At 38.8% G+C, this 22070-nt stretch overlaps 1 protein-coding gene across 10 annotated transcripts in view; it reads right to left on the bottom strand.

Annotated features, from left to right (window-relative positions):
* cspg5a (chondroitin sulfate proteoglycan 5a) overlaps window positions 1-3777 on the bottom strand; it is an 81696-nt gene extending 77919 nt beyond the window's left edge. For 5 of the 10 annotated variants that reach the window (XM_036135377.1, XM_036135371.1, XM_036135373.1 and 2 more), the window contains exon 1: window positions 3249-3774. In XM_036135377.1, coding sequence (XP_035991270.1) covers window positions 3249-3345 — 97 coding nt within the window. In that variant the 5' untranslated portion in view covers window positions 3346-3774. Of the gene's footprint in view, window positions 1-3248 lie in introns of all 10 variants that reach the window. The other 5 variants (XM_036135372.1, XM_036135374.1, XM_036135380.1 and 2 more) reach the window with 3 other exon arrangements.
* Window positions 3778-22070: the final 18293 nt, after the last annotated feature.

Here is a 22070-nt window from a genome sequence, read left to right as displayed (position 1 = left end):
TAATGCCTGCTGATGCATTTCCCACACATACCAAGCAGAATATTGGAAGCGATTTGCTGCCATGTAGCACTCAGGATTATGCTGAATTGCGCTCAAATTATCAAATTTTCACAATAACGATTTATATCTATTGCATGTTCAACATTCACATACCACTTTTTACTTTGTTAAAAATATGCTTGACTTTAAAAACACAGGTTTTTGTTATTTATGAAATGTAAATAATTTAGTAGTGCGAGCTTTAGGATGATTTAGAAACACATCAAATTTCTACACCTGCTTCAGCTTGTTGATGTTTGTCTGAACTGTGTTTGAATACGGTAGAGAGATTTGCTACTTTAGCAACTTTAAGGCTCTAGCATCTCTACTGCATTCATAGTTAGCTCAGCAAATAAACCAGGCGGCCCAAGATTCTTCAGACTTTATGAAACTTCACTTGTTGAAACACTTCGGGCCACGTACCGACTGCCTTTAGAGTGTTGAACATTCATCCCCAGATGGTCAGACATTTATTGCATATGGAAAGAACATCTACAGCATCTGACTTTTCGATTGCAATGCAAATTGTAATTGACAATAAAATCTGATTTGATTGATTGATTACAGCACACTACAGTTTCTGCCCTTCATTCCAACAAAGATGCAGGACACAAAACAGCGCAGCAATGAGTGACATGCATCCTTCGTGACGCTTTTTTTCCTTCACATCCAGAGCAACATAAAACGCATTTTTAAATACGACTGCAAAAAGTAAAGATCAAGCGTGGCAATAACTCAGGATCAGTGTTGACGTGATTACAGTACTAGCATGCAGAAATAAAACAATACCATAATGTGGCCTTCAGACACATTTTGCATGTGCATTGGAAGCTTTGGCGCTAACATTAGGATCCCTTTAAAGTAGTTGGCAGCAAAGAGGCCTCCAAGTTGCACGGCGTACATCTTAAACCTGAAAGCAAAATACGCCCACAGCCCTGTCTGACTTTACAGAGCAAAAACAGGTGAAGTTCATTGAAATTTGCACCAATAAAAACAAAAGTACCAGTTTCTGCCTTAAGTGCTACCTCTTCATTGAGATGGAATTAAAGGAGGGGTGTATGGCTTCAATAAATCTTGAGTTTGCACTGTTTGTTGAATGTTGCAATGATAATAAAGGAGTCTACTCACTCCTCTCCGTCTCACCTGGGATTCCCCTGACTTAGTATCTTGGGCATTGTTATCTGGGTCAAGCGTAGGCATCTACTGCAGCCAAACTGCATCCAACAGGCTGAATACATTATTAGCGGGAAATGTTAATAACAGCTGAAATGTAACTTTTGTTAGATATTACATTTTAATGAATGTTTTTTTGCAATATTAATACTGCATATGCTGACCCTGCATCTCAGTTTAAACCAGCCAGGCTTTCAGAAGCCAATCAACGCCCTGATTAACCCTGCCATGTTTCACCTGTGAACTGTGCAGAGCAGCTTAAATTTGGGGAGGAAAACATTTGATATATGTCCTAACCGTATTTTAATGACCACATTAGTTCAAATCGAGTTGATAAGAACACTTTAAAAAAAAATCACCAACTATAATTTGAGGTATTATAAGATCTTTCCATCTTCAAACGGCCTGTTTGAATAACTACATGAGTTACAACTTTTAAAACGCACCTGTCTTTTTAAGATGAAATACACACATGTGGAAAATCAATGTTTTAAAGTAAATTAAAGAAAGGCCTTGTTTTACGATTGATTCGGTGGATGTGGATGAGATGTTGAAGTGACAGGGAAAGCGTCTCTTTGTTGCACCAGATGAACCAGACACAATGACAAAAACACACACACATCCCCGTGAATTTCAGCTGCTCAGACGAATCAGTGAGCTTTTATTTGATTATAACGGCAGACTGATTTCACCTCGTGCACGCTCCTGCATTATTAATCTGACAGCAATGTGGCCGGCGTGCATGTGCAGCAGACCTCAGACAAAGAGCGACGGACCCTGTGTCGTCTTTTTTTTTTTTCCTTTTCTCCTGTTTACTCGACATTTTCTCCCTATTTTTTTTTTTCCTGTACGGGTGTATCAGAATGTCCTCTCAGACCCCTTCGTGAATTATTCATCAGCAACCCCCCCTCCCCTCCCCTCCTAGGCTCTAATCCTCGCCTTTTGTGAAGCCGTGGTGCCTGTGCGCCTTCGGGGGTCCGGTTTACTGCATCTGCTGCTGGACGCTGTCACTGTCACACAAATCTGAGGGTCCTTCAGGGAGATTTGTGAGGAGGATTCTGTGGCTGTGGCTCTGCAAGAGTTAAAACACTGACCTGATTTGAAATGCCACCGCTTTTTTTTCTCCCCCTTATTGGTGTTCCTCTAGATAGGAAGATTTAGCAGCATTTTAGACCTCACATGCAATGAAAGCATCTGCTTGACTCAACACAGAGTTTATAGAGATGTAATTATATGTTTTAAGGTGTTATTCACATATTTGGAGAACAGTTCAGATCACAATGTCGATTGAGATAAAGCCAGATCTTCCTCTCTAACAGTCTTTCTTCTCCATTATAAGGATGAGTCCACCACTCCGTCTGAGCTTTCTGATCCATCCATTTCAGATGTTGGCACAAAGAGCGGCGAAGGAACCCTCTGAGTAGACTGGACGGACGTATATTTTTACGACATTTGTAAATTGTGATTATGCAGACGGGGATGTTGTGATTCCATATACAGATCCAACCACATTGCTCCTCTGGTGTCTATTGTGTGAACCTGACCTACTTTGTGATTTATGTCAGCTTGTTGACACCGGCACTATCAGAGAAACGGTCACCCTTTTTTTTTTGCCTCCTATCGATCAAGAAAATACCTGATATGACATCACTATACTCTAACTATCTGTTATTGGACAATTTGTGCAATTTTTACTGATAAGAAATCTCTGAGAACTACGATTAAGGACTTCTTCTTATCATCCGGTATCAGCTTAAAGCAGATTAAATACGTTAGAATTGAAAGAATTCAGCCGATTTTACCGAGACGTGATTCGGTAACATTATCAACAGAGCGGAGAGCTTCCTAACCTACAATCTGAGCCTCACTGACCTCCTTTCTGCCTGCCCTGTGGGAGTATGTTACGGTACCCTGAATCCACTGAGAGCATGTGCTGCTGCTGCTGCTGCAGCAGAAAAATTAAACTAGTTAGTGCGAATGTTTTTTTTTTTTTTTTGGGGTGATTGCTGTGCACAGTGAAAGGGCCAGCCTCTTACCGTGGACACACAGCGGGATCAGGTGCAGAGCCAGGACGCACAGCAGCATTCGCCTCCAGCATCCCGTGCAGACGCTCGCTTTCTCCTTTCCCTGCATCCTTGTTGTGCAATGTTGTACTCAGACGATCAAGCGTGAAATAAAGGGGGAAAAAAATAATAAACACCCTGGATTTAAAAAAAAAAATTGACAGCAAAGTTCAGAAGGCTTGCAGAAAAGTATTCCGGACAGATGGATCTGCAGGTTTTGGTCTAGACTCCAGCCTCTCCGCGCTTTTCCTCCATAGCCGCTTGGTCTCTGCGTCTCCGCCGCGGGTTGACTCGCTCGGCTCAGCTCTCTGTGGCGGGCTTCACGGCTCCATTGCTGCTAAAGGTGCTGGAGGCGGGGGGTGGGCGCAGAGCAAAGTTCTGCAAAGGCTCGGATCGTTTCTGCTTGGACCTCTTGGAGAGGCTGAGAGGGAGACTTAACGCACGGCGGTCTGCAGCGCGCTCGGCGACCTTCTCAACGTCTGAGGAGGAGGAGGAGGAGGGGGGGAGAGGGACTGCTGATGCGCCTCCTTCTCCTCCTCTTCTCCCCCATCCTCATCTCACCTCCCCCTTTCTACCCTCCCTCATTTTCCCAAGACGATTCCCACCTCCTCATATTGTTATCATTTGGTTTCATTAAACTTTACCAGACTTTCGCACCCCCCCCCCCCTCAATAAATGTCCACTTTTTTCTCTCCTCTTTCCTCATCCTTTAAAACCTTTTTATCCACCTTTATGCTGTGAAATTAGATTTTGTTTCGCATAAAAGATTAGGCATTGAAATTATACATCACTTGTATATAAATATATGATTTTTTTTTTTGATTTTTTTGTGTTCTTTTTGTAAACAATGCTTAAATTTTAACTGAATTTATTTCAGTAGCAAATCCCATGTAAACATTTTAAATATAGTTTATCTGAGGATGCTGGTCAAACCTTATACCTTTTCCATTCATAACTGCCCTCATGTACTCCCTACCACTGGAATTTTTCATACTCTGTTTTAAAAACTGCTGTTATCTCTCCTATGGTGAAGAAATCTGACTCAGATCCTCAAAACCACAACAATCTTTACTCCATTTCATCTCCAAAGAAAGAACAGTTGCCTCCAAACTTCATTCTCATTTAGCTCATAATGAACAATTCCAGTCTGTGTCCATCCCCGCCACGCCACAAAACCACCCTATTAACAATCACCAATGAGCTTCTGATGGCAGCTGACTCAGGTCTACTTTTTATTCTCATTATTCTGGATCTGAGTGAAACCTTCGATGCAATTTCTCACTGCATCCTTCTCGACAGATTATCTCCAGTTGGCATCACTCACTAACCTAACTTTCGCCAGATGGATGTTGCTCCACACGGCTCCACACATCCATCTGGAATCGCTGCCATTGGGAGGGATTTCAATACCACATAAAATGGACGAGCCAATCAGGATCGCCGGGTGGGATTTTTCGTAGATGTGACGTATCAGAGAAGCGACTGTTTGGATTCAGACAACAACGGCGGCGGCAAAACCCTCCCGACCGGGTTTTGCAAGAGCTTGACCTTCCCTAACGTCAGCGTCACGGGTTGGTTTTGATGCGAGTGGTTGAAGTAGCACAACAGTAAAGATGACAGCCAAGTGGTTTATCCAATAATATGCAAGGATTTTTAAAAAGGCCCCTCCTTCTGAAATACATCTCCAATGGAGCGATCCCAAACGGATGTGTGGAGCTCTGTGGAACGAAATCCATGTGGCGAGAGTCAGGTTAATCCCTAACACCCCCTTTGACAGATTTCATTCTTATTTTACTTATTTTACAGTCCTTTAATTCCCATCCATCCCCAGTCAAAACCAGCGTGCCCCAGGGCTCTGTTCTGAAACCCCTACTTTTCATTACTTTACATTATTCTGCTGCTTGAAGCTTATTATTATTATTATTATTATTATTATTATTATTATTATTATTATTATTATTATTATTATTATTATGTCCATGGCTTAAACAATCATGGATGGCAGCTGTTGACACTATTCACAAGCCTCAAAAGGACATTGCCAAATAAGATGACTGTTCTCAAAGTGCCGTATTGTAATGGAAGATTGAGTGGAAGGATAAAGTTTGATAGAAAAGGCTTTATTGTAATGCTTTGCGGAGTAGGACCAAAGCGGCAACCAGACGATGGCAGGCGCATGCTCAAATGATAATATTTAATGGAGGTAACCTTCTAGATATACAAAGGGGACCAAAAGCATAGCACAAAAACAGGAGAACAGAAAAGGGCAAAAATGGGACGAAGCAACAACGGAGGAACAAAAACCTGGAACTTAAATACAACGGGGAATCAGCTGAAAAAATGCTCAATGCAGGTGATTCAGGTCAACTAATTAACTCAAATATTCAAGTATCCTGACATTCATAGGCAACAGGAATGGTTGTTTATATCTGTCAATATTCATTATTATGGCTTAGAGCTTATAAATTAAAAATTCACTTTCTCAGAAAACCAAATACTTACATAAAGCCAATAAAACTGATTTTTTTTAAAGCTGAGATCTAGTGTGAGGATTGGCCTACAGTCATGCAAAAGTCTATGGATCACTGACAAGCTCAACAAGGGGGGTAATTCACAAAACGGCATTGCTAAAGAAGCTGACTGCTCAACGAGAGATGTCTCCAGCCACGTTGAGGGAAAGTTGAGTGGAAGGAAAACTGGTGATGGCAAAACTTGCCCAAATCAGAAGAATACCTGTCGATGTTAATGTAGATGATTATGGCTTCTAGCTAATAGAAACTAAACCAATCTAGTCAGAAAATTAGAACATTGAAAAAGACCAATGAAAATTATTTTGAATACAGAAATATCTGCCTAGTCCACTCCAGCTCCAGTCCACACCTTGTCAGTCTCCCAAAACTCTTGAATGGGATTACTTTCACAATGTGTGCAAGGCTTTGGTTACACCTGTTGGTTGTGCAATACTTTCTGCAACACTTTTTCCTTCCACCGAACTTTTTTGTGATGTTCTTTCACACGACATTATGTAAATAGCCATTTGTTTTTGCATTAACCTTATGAGGCTTACAGTGCTTCTGGAGAGTGACAGTACTTAACTTACACTAAGTGGATATATTTATCCACAACAAAATAAACATGATGAACATCAGGAAAATAGAATATCATCAAAAGGTTATTGATTACACTCATTAAATAAAAAATAGGTAAAACCATTAAATATATACATTCGTTAGCACCATAGTAATATAGTTGAAGTTATCTCTTATTATTTTGATGATTATGGCTTACAGATCACAAATAACATAAATACCTTCCTTAGAAAATTAGAGTATAAAAGAAGACCAATAAAAATCATTTTTATCACAGAAATGCTATATTATAGGCTACCATAATGGGGAACACTGCTGACTTGACAGTTTGTCTGTGCATACAAAATGACAATAAAGAAAGTCTAAGTCTCTTCCAGCAGGCACCCTCTACCTAGAGAGCAAGTCACCAAAGATTATTGCTAAAGAAGCAATGGAATTGCTCCAGTAATTTTATTGATTGAATTCTAAGCTGGTTTTATTAATTTTGTTTATTTAAAACATTTTTAAAAGCAAAGGTACAGACTTTTTTAACCTATTTCTCCCGTTTTCATGCTTTCTTTGTGTCTCAATGCAGCTGCAACAGTTATTGAATCGGGTCCATAGTTGCAATATCAACGTGTGCAATATCCCAATTTCAAAGAACTGTTTGGGTGCAAAATACGGCTGCCTGTAACATTTTAGGTGTCCTGCATTAAAATCTGCTTTGAAATGATATATTTGATCACTTGGTGGACTTTTATTTTGCCTTGTACACACAAGATCCTACGGCAACCACAACCAGCATGCTCAATGAGAGGAGTTGTTGCATCTGGATGATTTAAAAACAAAGACTACAGAGAGAATGCAGGTTTTTTTAATTGCAATATTAAACAAATTTGCAACATTGCATTTTACTAATATTGTGCACTCCTACAGCTAGAAATCTTCCAAAGCCAACCTATTTTATTTCAGAAACCTTATTTTTCTTGAGACTGGTACATTTCTTCATCAGATGTCCCACTATAAACTTCTGCTACGTCCTGAATGTTTTTCATCTACAGAGACTGTTGTTAATTCTTCTCTCTTCTTTGTTTGGGAAACATCCATTTTTCCTTTCTCTCTATTGTCTTCAAACTTTTATTAGCTTCATTCCAGGAACCATTTTCTTAAGGCTTTCTCCAATTTCCGTCACTTCTACCGAAACTATTTCCATCCTCTCAGTTTACAAAAAAAAAAACCCTGCTACCTAGATTTGGTTTAACCCACTCCCTCAGTTGTGTCCCCAAAAACGTGTCCCTTATTTAAGTGCCGGATCTTAGTGTACTAATTGCTCTCTCTAAAATAATTAATTCTTTCTCCTTAGAGTAAATGAGAGGGAGGAAGCTGATATTTTTCGAATAATAATAATAATTCAGGCTATCCAACGTCATAAAAACAATAAGGTTTGTTTAATGGTGTGACCGAGTGAAGCAACCAAAGAGGAAGGGTAGGAAGGGGGGGGGGGGGTTATTGGGGTGAGAGGGGGTCTGCTCACATGGTGATGAATGCTGAAGAGCCCGGGGTAATGATCGCAGTGGGGGTCGCAGGCATTCTTCCACACAGAAAAGCAAAAAAAAAAAAAAAAAAAAGAAGAAAGGCCGTGCAACGGGGGATTTTCTAACCATGCATTTGCGTGTGTTTGCATATGCATATGAATTGCAAATGAAACATACTGTGTGTGTGTGCTTATTGTCACAATTACCTCTGTGCGCTGACGTGTAAACTACTGGTTTAGTTTTTGAGTAAATCGTTTTTGCAGAAAAGAAAACAAAGAAAAAACAGGTTAGCAGGAGAGTTCTGAGGCTGAATTTAAATCATATCAAACCGAGTCATAAAATATTGCCAGAAAACAACGTTTGCTCTCTTCCTCTCTTCTGTGCTTGGACTGAACTCTGGTCCCTTTTGATGTCTTCTCAGAAAATGTCCTCATCAAGAATCATGCCTCAGCAGCTCACTGATGGGAGAGGTCTCAGGACAGAGAACAACTCGCAAATATGTGCATTTATAATTTAATTTAATGATTCACTCTGTAATTTAAGATGCACATTCACTGACACTTGAGGTAAGCGTTTCATCTTTTTAGAACCTGATAAAGACCGGATCACTTTTATTTCTGTCCCAAACTGAGCGACTGTTATTCTGACAACCCTAATGCAATGGCATCTTTGGGGTCGCATCAATGAACAAATGATTTGACAACGACTCCGAATCATATGATGATCGTTTTGCTGTCAGGAAGTAATGCATTCTGACACGCCTTCAATGAACATGAAAATAATCCTAATGAATCTTTTATCCTGAGTTGGAAAAGAAACAACACTTGTGACAAATTTGCAAAAAAGTGACATTTTCTTTCCATTGTTGTGATGATGTAATATTTTTTTCATGAAAGAAAAGAAAGGATATCCTGCTAAAAATATTTATAAAATAAAATATATGTTTTTGACACTAATGGGCATTGTCAAAACAATTATAAAATGAAATACAAGGGCAAAATGTGCCTAACCTGCTTTTGATTCTGTTTTTTTTTTACTCTTGTTTTTTTCAGAAGCACAAGCAGGATGATACAAGCATTTAATAAGTTTGAACAAACAATGAAAGAAAATTCTCTACGGCTGAAGCAGATATTACTTGTTTTCATGAAAACAGAAGCTGAAAAGTCTCCATATAACATAAGTAGCTGCTCAAAATTAACATAGGTTGTATAAAATTATGTTGCTCTTGAAAACAACACAAATGATTTTTCATATGAGAGCCTGTAAATTAGACACATGTGTCCAATATTGTTTAAATCTATTGTTCATTTAGTTTACACATCTAAAAAACTAAAACATCATGAAGTGTAATAAAAAGTGTGTCATCACAAACTGTATGTTTATTACCCATAAAATGTATATATCAATCAGAAGTGACAGGATCATTCAAAAGCATTTTGCTCACCCATTATTTTTTTTATATTTTTCCCTTCTCATCGTCTCTAAAATTGATTTAACTTTTTCCACATTTCACATTAAAACAAAAATACAATCACAATAAAACAGACTAACATTTTAAATCGTTACCCAACACAAAATTCAGTTTGTATTTTAGAAAGGTCCTGTATAACCCTCGGCTTCTTCCCCTCTCATTTCAGTCTAGTTCTTGACCGACCAAGGAAATATTAATTCTGAAGTGATGGTAGGAGATTAGGAAAGCAAAAAATAAATAAAAAGACAAAAGACGATGGGTCCAAACCAAAAGACTCCATCAGATTAGATGCTTTTAAGTAACAAGAATTGTTTGAAATACTGAAAAAAACACCTGAGAGATACGTCATTTTTCATTTAATAATGATCTTAAACCCATTTTGTATATTTGTTTTGTAAATTTTAGACTCATAGACTTGATGTAATCTGCTGGGTTTGCTTAGATAGGAAACTTAATTGGTGTTATATAAATAAAACCAAATTGAAACAGAATTATGTATACTGCATTTTGGATATTTATATTGAATATGTATTTATATCTTGTTAGTTTGGATTCAGCTAAATAAAATGAAACAAACTGCATCTTTATGAAAGGATGGTGGTAGTTAGTTCTGTGTGGACCTGTCTTATCATTTGGACCCAACCCTGATTCCGCTCTTGAAGACAGGATTCCTTTAATGACTGGCCAATTCATAGATTGAAATCAGGTGGCTTTAAAAAAACAAGAAATACATCTGAAAATAATTGGCCTGGACTGAAAATGAATGGAAACACATTTGAAACAACTTCTGAAGGAGCAAATATAACCAAAATCCCAAAAACACAGAAGATTTGATGCTCAGAAAGTTTACTTGACTCTGATGCATCCATCAGTGCATCCTTACGGCAGCTGGAAAGAAGTCAAGAATAAAATGAAGAGATGAGGAGACAAAAGAAGTGCAGAAAGGGAAGGGAAGGGGGGGGGGGGGGGGGTCCCATCCTGCTGTGAACCCCTGGCCTACTTTACTCTTCTCCATATTTTATGACACTCACACACAAGTATTAGCACACGAGCTGCACTCACATGCACAGAGCCATCTCAATACTCCATTAGGTGCACACACACATAGACGTGTCTGCAACACACACGCCCGCATCAGCACCCAGACACAGCAGTGACATGTCAGCCATTAAAACACACACACAGTTAAACATTCATCTGGAAAACAGAAAAGGATTGTGGTTGGCATGATTTCACAGTCAGTTTGCCACACGCATGCCGGCCCTAAATGTATTACACCCACTTGCTGTAATAGAATGCATTTTCTTATATTTACATTAATGAAGCGTGTCATTATGAATACAGGCAGATGAAGTGACAAACATTGATTATTCTCCCCCACAACAGCACCTGGCAGCTGCTGGGACGCGTTAGTCAGGAGGATTCTGTATTTAAAGTTACGAGCCCAACAGATATTGACGGCTGGATTATACTCTCTGTAACAGCAGCTCCGTAGGGATACGCTGTTGCGGTTTTGAACATAACAAAAGCAGTTTGTTTTTGTTTTTTTGTTTGAGACTGATCAGCCTCCTGGTGTCTGCATCCAAATGTGCACACGGTTGGAGCTGAAGAGCTACTTCTCACCCTGCAAACCAAATCGTGTAAAAGGAATAGTAACAGATAAGCTGCAGCTCACAGCTCCAAACAGTGGAGACTGCTAATGGAGGTATAAATGGCCGTTATGTAACCACACTAAGCATAATCGTTACATCGACGGCCTCTGATGAGAGCGATCTCTTGATTGTCCCAACATCTTGTCAGGAATTTAGACTCTGCCGAAGGTGAGATTTGTGTTTTGTTTTTTTTATATATATTAATTTAGTTGTGGAGGTGGTGTAAACATCTAAAACAGAAGCTGTCAGCGGCCTCACCACTGACCTGCCAGACGCATCCTGAGTGCTGCAGGCGGCGTAACTATGGAGCCGTCGTTATGGCAACAGCCTCCTCCAGCAAACGAATGTGCTGCAGGTTGGGCTGCACCCGGAACGTCAACACGCACCAAAAATGCACCCCAGCTCGCTGCACAAGTTTAAATTCACATTTCAAATGAACCTGATGAGTGACACATGCAGTGGCTCTATACAAATGTTTAAACTTTAGGATATCAGGACAAAGAGAAAGTAGATAGATAATAAATCATCTCCAAACTTTCTACCTTTAATTTAGCTGAGATCCTGCACAATTCAACTGAAAACCAAACAAACCCACGAAAAACATGTAATTACCTGGCTGCATAAGTGTACTTTCCTAAAGTACCATTTGATTAGCTGTCGCCACTTACTCGTGTTTGGTACACGCACGCCATCAATTATGGAGATCTGATTAACCTTAAATAAAGTTTGGTCGTGCAAGTAGGATTTTTTTCTTTTTACATTTGCATATTTTAGTTAATCCTTTGTTTGCGGAAAGGTCAAAAGCATCTCACGACACCAAAAGCGTCACAGTTCAGGCATGGATGGACGCAGAGAGTGAGCAGTTGGCAAGGATGGGTTGAATTTATTTTGTGGATCTCTTGGTCAGTCAGGCAGCGGTCAGGGCAATCCTTGTATTCAGTATCAGACAAGCAGGAGGTGGAAATCAGGGAATCCTTGGTGGCAGGTGAGGAAGCAGGTTCTGTAAAAGTGCTAAAACCACTACGGAGTTCCCTAAGGGACATGGGGATTTTTTTATTTACCCTTGCGCTCCTTTGCAATGACCCAGCAGACGGTTCATGCGGCATATTGAATACTAAAAGTCTTTCTGCTTCAATGTAAGGTTCAATTTAGAGTTTTAAAAACTTTAAAGAGCCTCAGTGGAAACGTGTTTATACATTCTTAACTCTCTGGTGCAGAAAACTGATCTATTAACATGTCCATATTCATGTTTGTTTGCGTAAGGTTGAGAATGGACAACGCATGAAAACGGATGTTTATTAGCCAGACTGCCAAAACAAAAAAGGCACAATCAAAACTGTCAGATGACTTTATTAACCCACATAAAATAACTAAAAAAAAATAGTCCAAAAAGCTTGAATGTATTTTTTCTTTCTTTACTTCTTACAGAAAGTCTATGCTGGTCTTAGAAGTGATGAAAAGAGATGGAAAGCTCAGATATTTCACTAACATACATGGACAAACTTTAAAAAAAAAACATACATTGTAGCAGAAAGACTGTCAGTACTCAATATGTCACATGAAGTGTCTAATAGCTTATTGGCAGGGAACGCAAAATAAAATTAAAATTCCCATGTCTCCTCGGGGGACTGGTTTTTTTTTTGCTCTGTGTCAAAGTTGTGTCAAGTTCCCTCCTACTTCCAGCGCTCCATCATCCCAGTTGCCAAGGAACGCACCATCATGGTGGAACTTGAGCTGTGTTCATTTGTGGCGGCAGTAATATATTCAAACATTTAAACTCACGACTATGCAGGGACTGGAATTTGCATAGAAGCATTAAATTCCATATTGTTGGATGGACAAAATAGTATTTTAGCTCCACAAAGAGTTGTTAACTGTAAAGTAAACATGCAGAATATGTTCAGATGAAAGATTCATCATTAAGGTTCTGTTTCAGGGCTTTGCTGGACATTTTCTTTGCATCATGACTTTCAAATTTTAGTTAATTGCTTTTAGGGACTCCCCCTTTCTCTAATTGTCCTTCTCCACCTGTCCACTATATGAATATTTTAAGCACATTCTGCACACAATGATGACATGGTTAGGCGTAACGATCGGACAGAAAGCAGCCAAAATCTAAAGAAAAGCTTTAAACTATCTCAAATCTCAAGACTAATTAAAAAGATTTTTGTCAGAACCAAAATGTAAAGAATTAATGTATCAATTGTTTGCTAAATGTTCTGTGATTATTTATTACTCCACAAATTAAGATTGTAGGTTTTTTCCAAAATATTTCTCTGCTTTTTAGAATATTAAGAGGGAGTGTGCGTGGTTTTAAATCAGTTACGTACAAGATACAGAAGAAAAGGATTACCAACTATATCTTTAGGTCTGTGGCTTATTGACAGCAAGTCATATACATATAGATACATATTTATATCATCACGAAACTCCTCAGATCATAACCCCAACTTTGCTTATCTCTCAGCAATCAGGTGTTTAATCAAAAACAACTAACTGAACAACATCCGTCAGGATTTGGCCCAAAACTAGATATCCAACATAAAAGATCAAACTGCACAAGCTGTACAATAGAACTATAAATGTTTGTCTTTGAATGCAATCCATGTAAGTTATCGTAACAGCTTTTAAAAAAGTATGGACCGTTTTAGTTGTTCTTCAACACACCTTAGAGGCTCATTGAAAAACTCAACATTCCCAATTCAGTGTAAGATCGAACTTTTCAATCCCACACTGCAAAAAGAGAACTAAAAGTAAGTAAGATTTTCTTGAAATTAGTGTATTTATCCTTGATTTGAGCAGTTAAATAAGAGGATCTGCCATTGGAATAAGATTTTTGGACTTAAAATCGGAACAATTCATCTCTATGATCTTATTTCAAGTCCAGTTTGTCTAACTATGTTATTTAAGGGGTCAAAATACTCATTCCATTGGCAGATAATCTTATTTATCTGCTCAAATCAAGGACAAATACACTAATTTCAAGAAAATTATACTTATTTTTAGTTCTGTTTTTGAAGTGTATCTAGTCAGGAGCCCTGAAAATATTAAACTTTTACATTCGTTTAGTGTTATGTTTGTTATTTATTTGATCTTTTACAAGTACTTTAATATGAAAGTTGTACATTTCCGTAAAAAAAAGGAGTCCAGTTTTAAATCCTTTACTTCTTCTCAGTTTTTCCCAGATTTGATCCAATTAATGTTGGGACTCCAGTCACTTCAAGTCGGTTAATAGTTTCAAGATTAAATGTGAAGGTGAAAAAACAGTTAATGTTTCTCAACCATTCGTCTTCAGGGTCATCAGCACTGTCTCTGCCACATTTAAACCCGGGTCCTAAAAAGTGCCGAGCTTTTGATCACACATGGGATGTTTAATATGAAGCATTCCTCCAAAGATGTTTTATAATTAAGGCGTCGGCTCCCTCCGGCCTCCTACATCTGCGCTGAATCTGCCACAACTGATGAGCGTCACACTTCACTACTCAAGCGTTGTGTCTGTAGCTGTCCCTGGATTCTATCTGTCAATACCTCCAGTGCCTCTTCTTCTACGCTAATCCTTTTTGACACCAACATCTTCCCCTTTACAACCTTCTTAAATTTACCCTTGCATATTTTTTTTTTTACATTTTGTAATGCTTAAGGATCTTAATTTGTTCTTGGTTTCCTTTTGATTTTAGCCATATCATTTCAGGAAATCTAAGTGATATTGGCAGGATTATTGATTAGAAATAAGAACATCTTCTGATATGGATCAACAATTTTATTTAAACAGTAATAGTCAGGATATTTACTAATTTCTCTGAGTGGTTTGGTGCAACACTTGGGAGGGGGAGAGTTCCTGAAAGGGCGGTTCCTGCTCAGTTAAAACTCTTTTTACACAAAAGAAAACACCCTTTCATTTATTTTTTTCATATATTTAAAACATTAAATGTTTTTTTTTATTATTTTGTTTCGTTTTTTGTCAATGTAGCCTGTCAGCCCTGCCCTATTTGTTAGGGGAAGGGAGGACAAATGTCCAGGAAATGAAAAAGTACAACTTAAGTTCCTACATCAGCAGTATTTCGTGAGACTTTTGAATAGGCTGCTGTGTCAGGAAAAGGTCAGTCTGCAAGTGTTTGGGTCCTTGAGTGAAATCTAACCTTTCCTTTTGTGCTCTCTGTCAGATATTCTGAATAGGCTGCAGCTAAATGCAAACTCTAGTTTTTACTGCCTCGTCACTAAGCAGTTGGTTTGGTATATTATAGTCAATACTGCCATCAATGTTTAATTATTTAACTCAATCGTTTTTTTTTTTCATTATTTAGCAATAAGTCGCATGTTTTTTTTTTAAACATTTAAACCTGCATTATGAAATAAAAAAATAAATAAAAAATAAAACTAACGATGAGATCGGAGCAGCCAAGAGAATATACAGTGAAAAATTAAAAGGCAGCTTCTAGTGTAATTATGCTACTTCCGTCTGAAGGACCTTGAAAGACTTTACAAGCTGTAGGATTCCATCACCACACTGACTGGTCGATGACCTCAACAGCTTCTTCTGTTGGTTTGAAAACCAGCCATTCACATCTCATTCCTACACAAAAGGACCACTTCCACGCCCTACTAAACCGACAACACCCTCCCTTCACCCCTCTGACCCCCTTTCTGCACTGAAGATCACTGAGGAACATCTGAGAGTCCAAAAATGCTGCAGGACCAACCAGCTCCAAACTTTCCTCAGATCTTCTACACGTTTCTGGAGCTGTGTGAGAATCCCTCCTTTTTTTGACGCTTCATCATAAATAAAATAAACATTCCCCTTTATAGTCCCCACAGAGGGGAAATTTGTCTCTGCATTTAACCCATCCCTTAGGGAGCAGTGTGCGGCCAAAACCAAATGGCACACAGGAAGCAATCTGTGCTTAAAGGTCTTTCTCAGGGACCCAGAGCTACATACTGAGTTTCAACCACCAACCTTTGGGGCCTCTCTAAGACTCAGACACCCAGCTCCCTAACCGCTAAGCCACCCACCACAAACAGACATACTCTGACTGGGAATCAAACAAGCGCCATTAGACCGCCAGGGAGCTGTAATCATCCAGGTCCCCAAAGTGACGCTCCACCACAGGGCAGAGTTACTGCAGACCTGTCCAACATCTGCGGTCATGAAATCTGGGAAGCATCTGAAGGACTTAATGGGCTGCCTGCTGCACCCACTGCTGTTTGCCCACCAGGTAAACAGGTCGGCTGTCAACCTGGGATCACACTTTATCCTGCACCAACTCATCCGTTCAGAGACATGCGTCAGAATCCTGTTTGTTGACTTCAGCTTGGCCTTCAACGCAATCAGCGCCTTCGTCTTCTTCCACCAGAAGCTAATCCAGCTCACAGTACCGGCCTCCATCGGTCAACGGATCGATCACCAGCTTCCCGACTGACCGGCAGCAACAGGTGGGGCTGGGGAGCATCTTCTCCTTCTTCTCATCAGCACTGGCGTCCCCCAGGGGGGTCTTCTTGCAGTACACAAATGACGTCACCTCAGCGGATCCAGACACCACTGTCCATTGGTTGGATCCAGGATGTTGACGCATACAGACAGGAAGTGGATCGGAAACCACCTGGAGCTAAACCCGCTCAACACTGTGGAAGTGACGGTGGAGATTGTGAGAACTTCCCCCACACAACGTGTCTCCAGTGGATTTCTGCAGGTTCCAAGGAATCAAAGCAGAGACTGTACTTCCTGTGGGAACTCAAGGAGTACAACGTACCGCAGGAGCTCCTGATCACCTTCTACACTGTCCTGTGTTCGTCCATCACTCTGTGGTTTGACTCTTACACAGAAATGGACAGGTCCAACTGCAGTTAGATCCACAGAGAGGATCACTGGGGTTGACCTTGCCCTTCATCCTGGACTTGTGCAGGTCTAGGGTCGGGAAAAAGGGAGCTAAGGTCTCTGCAGACCCCACACATCCTGCGCACAAACTGACTTTTACCAGCCATTCAGCGCTACAGTGCGATGTTTGCTAAAACCAGAGACAGTTTCTTCCCCCAGAATGGAAATCTGATGGACATAGTAGACACCGGACTGTGTCTGCTTTTGAGGTAGAAGGTTAAAAATCATAAAATTACTTATTCCTGTCATTCAGATTTATACCAGAGAAGTTGATTTTAACAAATGTTGGTCTTTAATTACTCTTTATCTTTCTGATTTTGTATGCAAACAAAAAAAAAAACCCGATTTTCTTTGTATTTTACTTCAAATATATATTACTTTTTAACCTTAAACTGTTCCTCATCTACTGTCAGACAATGCTAAAATCCTTAATAAAAAAGGTTAATTATCAAAATGTGATTCTAGATAATCTTTTATGATCTAGTGACGATTAGGAAAATGCATCCATTATATAACAGTAGCCGTTCCAATTTAATTAAAGACATATGATTGGACCTCCTGATGGACGCTTATTGTTACTGGTCACAAAATAAGAGTCCTGCCCCACATCTGAATGGGGGATGCCGGTCATTTTAGATGTCCTTTCCCAGCTCTAGCAGTACCAATCTCTTTCTACCCTCCCGTGTGGGTGAGTAATCTCTCTCTGGCCCTTCATCCCACTCAATAACAAACTCATGCTCAATCTGCTGGACACTGAAATCCGCCCTCACCAGATTACAGCACCAGGCGGCTCGGATTAGGTTGGAAATGGCATCAGGACTCACTTATTCTTCTCGTTTCTGCTTTGTGTGTACCCACAGATGCTACAGGCAGAGCTTATTGCAGCAAGAAAACCGCACAAGCAAATTTCCCACACAACATGGGTCTCCCAGACTGGCGATTACCAGAATAAATAAATGTTCAAAGTCAATAAAAAGCAAAAGCACAGAACATAAGATAGTTCTTGTAGACATCTAAAATGTTTTTTTATATGCATACATACATACAGTGCCTGGAAAAATGTGTGTATATATATATATATATATATATATATATATATATATATATATATATATATATATATATATATATATATGGTTACTTATCCCCTTGGCTTTTTACCTATAGTTTCAAATATTTGTAATTTAAATGTTTTCTTTTGAATTTTTATATTATGTGATGAATCTGCACAGAATAGTCTAAGCTGGTGATGTGAAATAAGATTTTTTTTTTTTTAAAGAATTTAAAAACAACACTACAATTTGGCATTTGTAATTTGTAAAAGGTTCTGGTGCAACCACTTACCTTGAAAAGTCAGATAATTAGTGAAGAGTCACATGATCTGTCAGTAGAAACACACATTTTGTGAAAGACCCCAGACGCTGCAGCACCACAAAGCAAGAGGCATCACACCATGAAGACCAAGGAGCTCTCAGAACAAGTCAGGGTTAGGTTATGGAAAATATTCACATCTTTAATGTTCCCTTTGGAGAACCATCAAATACATGATCTTCAAATGGAAAGCACCTGGTACCTTAACAAACCTGAGAGGGCCGCCCACCAGAACTGACAGACGGGGCCAGGACGGCATTAATCAGAGAGGCAGAACATAAACCAGAGGTGACCCTGAAGGAGCTGCAGAGCCCCACAAGACCACAATAATTCATGCTCTCCATAAAAAAAAGATCCTTTTCAGCATCAGGGATTGGAAAACTGGTCTACGTTGTGGTAACGATGGATGGTGCTAAATATTCCTGACCAAAACAAGACAGGGAAGGCGCTTTAGCTTCCAGCAGGATATGGACCCGGAGCAACACTCAAGTGGTTTAAGGAGAAACCTTTAAATGTGTTGAAACGGCCTAGTCAAAGCCCAGACGTCAATTCAGTTGCAAATCTGTGGTTAGACTTGAAGAGCGCTGTTAACAAGCAAAGACCCTCCAACATGAAGGAGCTGGAAGGGTTTTACTTCCCTTCAGGAACTGGCAAACATCCAGTAGCAAGATATGGCTCATGGAGACTTAAACAGTTTATGCACACTGAGGTTTTCTGTCATTTTGTCCCATTTATTGTTTACTTCACAATAATAATAAAAAAGATAAAAACATTGGGGGAAGTGCTTTTGAAAGGCTCTATAATTATACCTGCTGTTTAGTTGTGAGGATTATAATTTTATCCACATACATTTTAATTGTTGCATTAAAAGCATATTCATCTTCTTAGATACCCCGTAAATCAGCATTTTCCTCTTAATTAGTATTTGTTTGTGCACCTTGTCTTGATGACACTGTGAAATTAACACTGTTGTTTGCTGATGGAACCTGAACACAAAGCTTTGAAGAGGATTGAAAGTAGTCTGAGGAAATCTAAGCAGTTTTTTTTTTTTTTTTTTTTTTTTTTTTTATACAATAGGCCGGTAAGCCACCAGCCGTGATTTGCTCAACGTGAACGCTCATGTGCAGATGTTTCATAGCATTGCCCCTAATCCCAACACAAAGGCAAAACACAGATAATCCACCTTCTCATTGTGGATCTGCGCTTTTGTGAAAAAAACACAAACAGTGAAAGGAAATACTGTAACGATCCCCAACGTCACAGAACAAATCCACTGATTCACTTTTCACCTTTTTTGTTGTTTATTTGTCCAGAAAATGTTGTGGTCGCCAACCTATTAGAAATAATAACCAAACGCGGCTGGTTGTTTTTCTTCGAGGGCACAACAAGGATTAGACAGCTCTTGTTGGATGAACCAACACTGAAACAAAGGAATTCACAGAGTTTCTGAAGGATTTTAGATTTCCACCAGTCGGTAAAGTCTTTGGGAGGCATTGCTGAACGTCTGCACACACTAAGATAATCAGTTCAAACAATTGTACGCAGGTACAAGTTAATCAAACGTGTTTACACTTTCTAGAGATCTGGAACGAGACCCGAACAGTTGATACGGACATCCAGGAACATTTCAGGTACTTCCAAAGCTTCAACCTTCCTGGACCCAGAAGATGTTGAAAATTGTCCTAATTTTAGGCCGTGCGTTATTTTTCTGAAAAAGGCTCGAATTAGTTTGAAACCTCCTTAACGTGTGCTGTTTGTATCAGGCATTACTTCAAGAACAGGTTCTAAAAATTTATTTTTAATGTGTTCAAATTCAACATTTGTTTTTGCCTACCTTGATTAGCTTCCGTTTTTATCTGTCTGAACATTTGAGTAGAAATCTACCCACATGTGTATTATGTAGCTAGTTTTATCATCTGTACAATACACACAGTGGGTAAAGAGTTACTTCAAAGCATTTTTGATATGTGGACCAACTTTGATTAGTTGTATTTCAAAACAAATAATCGGGAAAGACAGAATTTGTGACCTTTGATACCTTGATTAAAAAAAAATAAAGCTATTTGGAAGACCAGATCCAGGTTAAAATCCTGATATAAAGGGGTTTGAAGGCAAAAAGAATTGTCATAAAGAAGTCAAAATGAAAATGTTGGTGCCTTCGGCTCTGAACGCACACACAGACACAAATCACAAACATCCATGGAAAAGCAAAAAATGAACATTCCTACAGAAGAGTCAGAAAAGCAAAAAAAAAAAAAAAAAAAACCCACATGAAACGAGCTAAATTTATAGTTAAGCCGTACAAACGAGGAGAAAAACTCATCAGAAGTGGAAACATACTGTGTTGGTATGGCCCTTTCTCCATTTCTAACAGAGTTATGTGTGTGTTTTCTGTCATTACACAAAGAACAAAGCAATAAGACGGATAAAACCTCTAAAATCCTTTTTGGTCCAAGAACTCAGATTTTCATCCATTTATACTTACACTGAAGCGATCTGCCATGTTTTAAATATTTTTATTTCCAAGCCACTTTGGCAGTTTTAAATGCTTATAGCTCAAGTTTCTACATTAGGATTTAATATTGTAACACAAGTTTTCAGCTTTTAAGTTTGTATACAAGCTGGAGCTACTTTCTCACCTTTCTTACTGTAAACCTTTATATGTGTCTCACTGTTGGGGATAGACATTCATCATGTCTCAAAGAAAAAATCCTCAGAATCCCCCAAAAAATGACAGTATTGTTGTTTCAATTACCATTTTTCTCCACTATTAGATCCATAAGGGAATTAGAAATATCAATAAATTAGAAAATCTGATTAAATGCAGTCACTGTGTGCTGTTAGGTGGTAAAAAAAAAAAAAAAAAAAAAGCATCCAGTTTATGTTGCCGGTGTCATGGAGCCCATTTTGTAGCATGTTTTTCAGAACAACGTTTGTGCTTGTAGGGCAGCCATAAAGTCGTAAATACCTAGAAGTTGTTTCGGAATAAGCAGCAACGTGACAAATGTAAGAATTTTAAGGGCACATCCCTAGTTGATCTGTACTCGTAGGGATAATGGACTACATTAACAAAAAAATACAAAACAAGAGGCGCTACCTGAACATACAGGCCTAAAAAGCACTTCTGGACTTGAATATTTCAGGCTGAAGTATTAAAAGTGTGACCAATTGTAGGGAAAAGAATGTGATGTTTTTAGGGCAGATTATAGAGTGGAATTTCTGTCATGGAGAAAGTGAGTTTTTCAACCTGACCAAAAACAGAAAATGAAATTTTATATATAACCAATAAATTAATTAAATACTAACAAAATGCCAAAGGTGCTGCTGGGCAAAATTAGTTTTAAAGGACTGACTTGTTCAGCAGTTTTTGGGAAAGCTGACCTTTTTGTTGAGCTTGTCCAGCCCGAAATGACTGGAAGGAAAAGCATTATTTATTTCTCTCAGGGCCTAATAACTAAATGATTTTATTTTTCAACTAAAATAAACATAAGTCAACTTATTTCCCTTCAGGTATCGGCCAAATTTGTCTTTCATTTGTTTCTAAAACAGACACTTTTTAGCAGTTTTTCTATAAGAAAATATTCTCTCCTTGGGGACAGAATGTGAGGATTTTAAAAGTAGCCCTTAAGGTTTACATAAAGAATAAACTGCAAAATCAAACAGTTTTTTTTTATATTCCATTTCCTTTTTTCATATTTATCCAGATCTGAAACATATTGAAAACTACGGTGAGAAAGAAACTAACCAGACTTGCGGATATTGTCTTACACTTATTGGACTTCTAGTGACTTCTACACTAGACACTTTTTTCAAAGTGATGAGGAAA

Source organism: Fundulus heteroclitus, chromosome 3 (genome assembly GCF_011125445.2).
Source record: "Fundulus heteroclitus isolate FHET01 chromosome 3, MU-UCD_Fhet_4.1, whole genome shotgun sequence".
Classification (NCBI taxonomy): domain Eukaryota; kingdom Metazoa; phylum Chordata; class Actinopteri; order Cyprinodontiformes; family Fundulidae; genus Fundulus; species Fundulus heteroclitus.
This window is presented reverse-complemented; position numbering and strand designations above follow the sequence as displayed.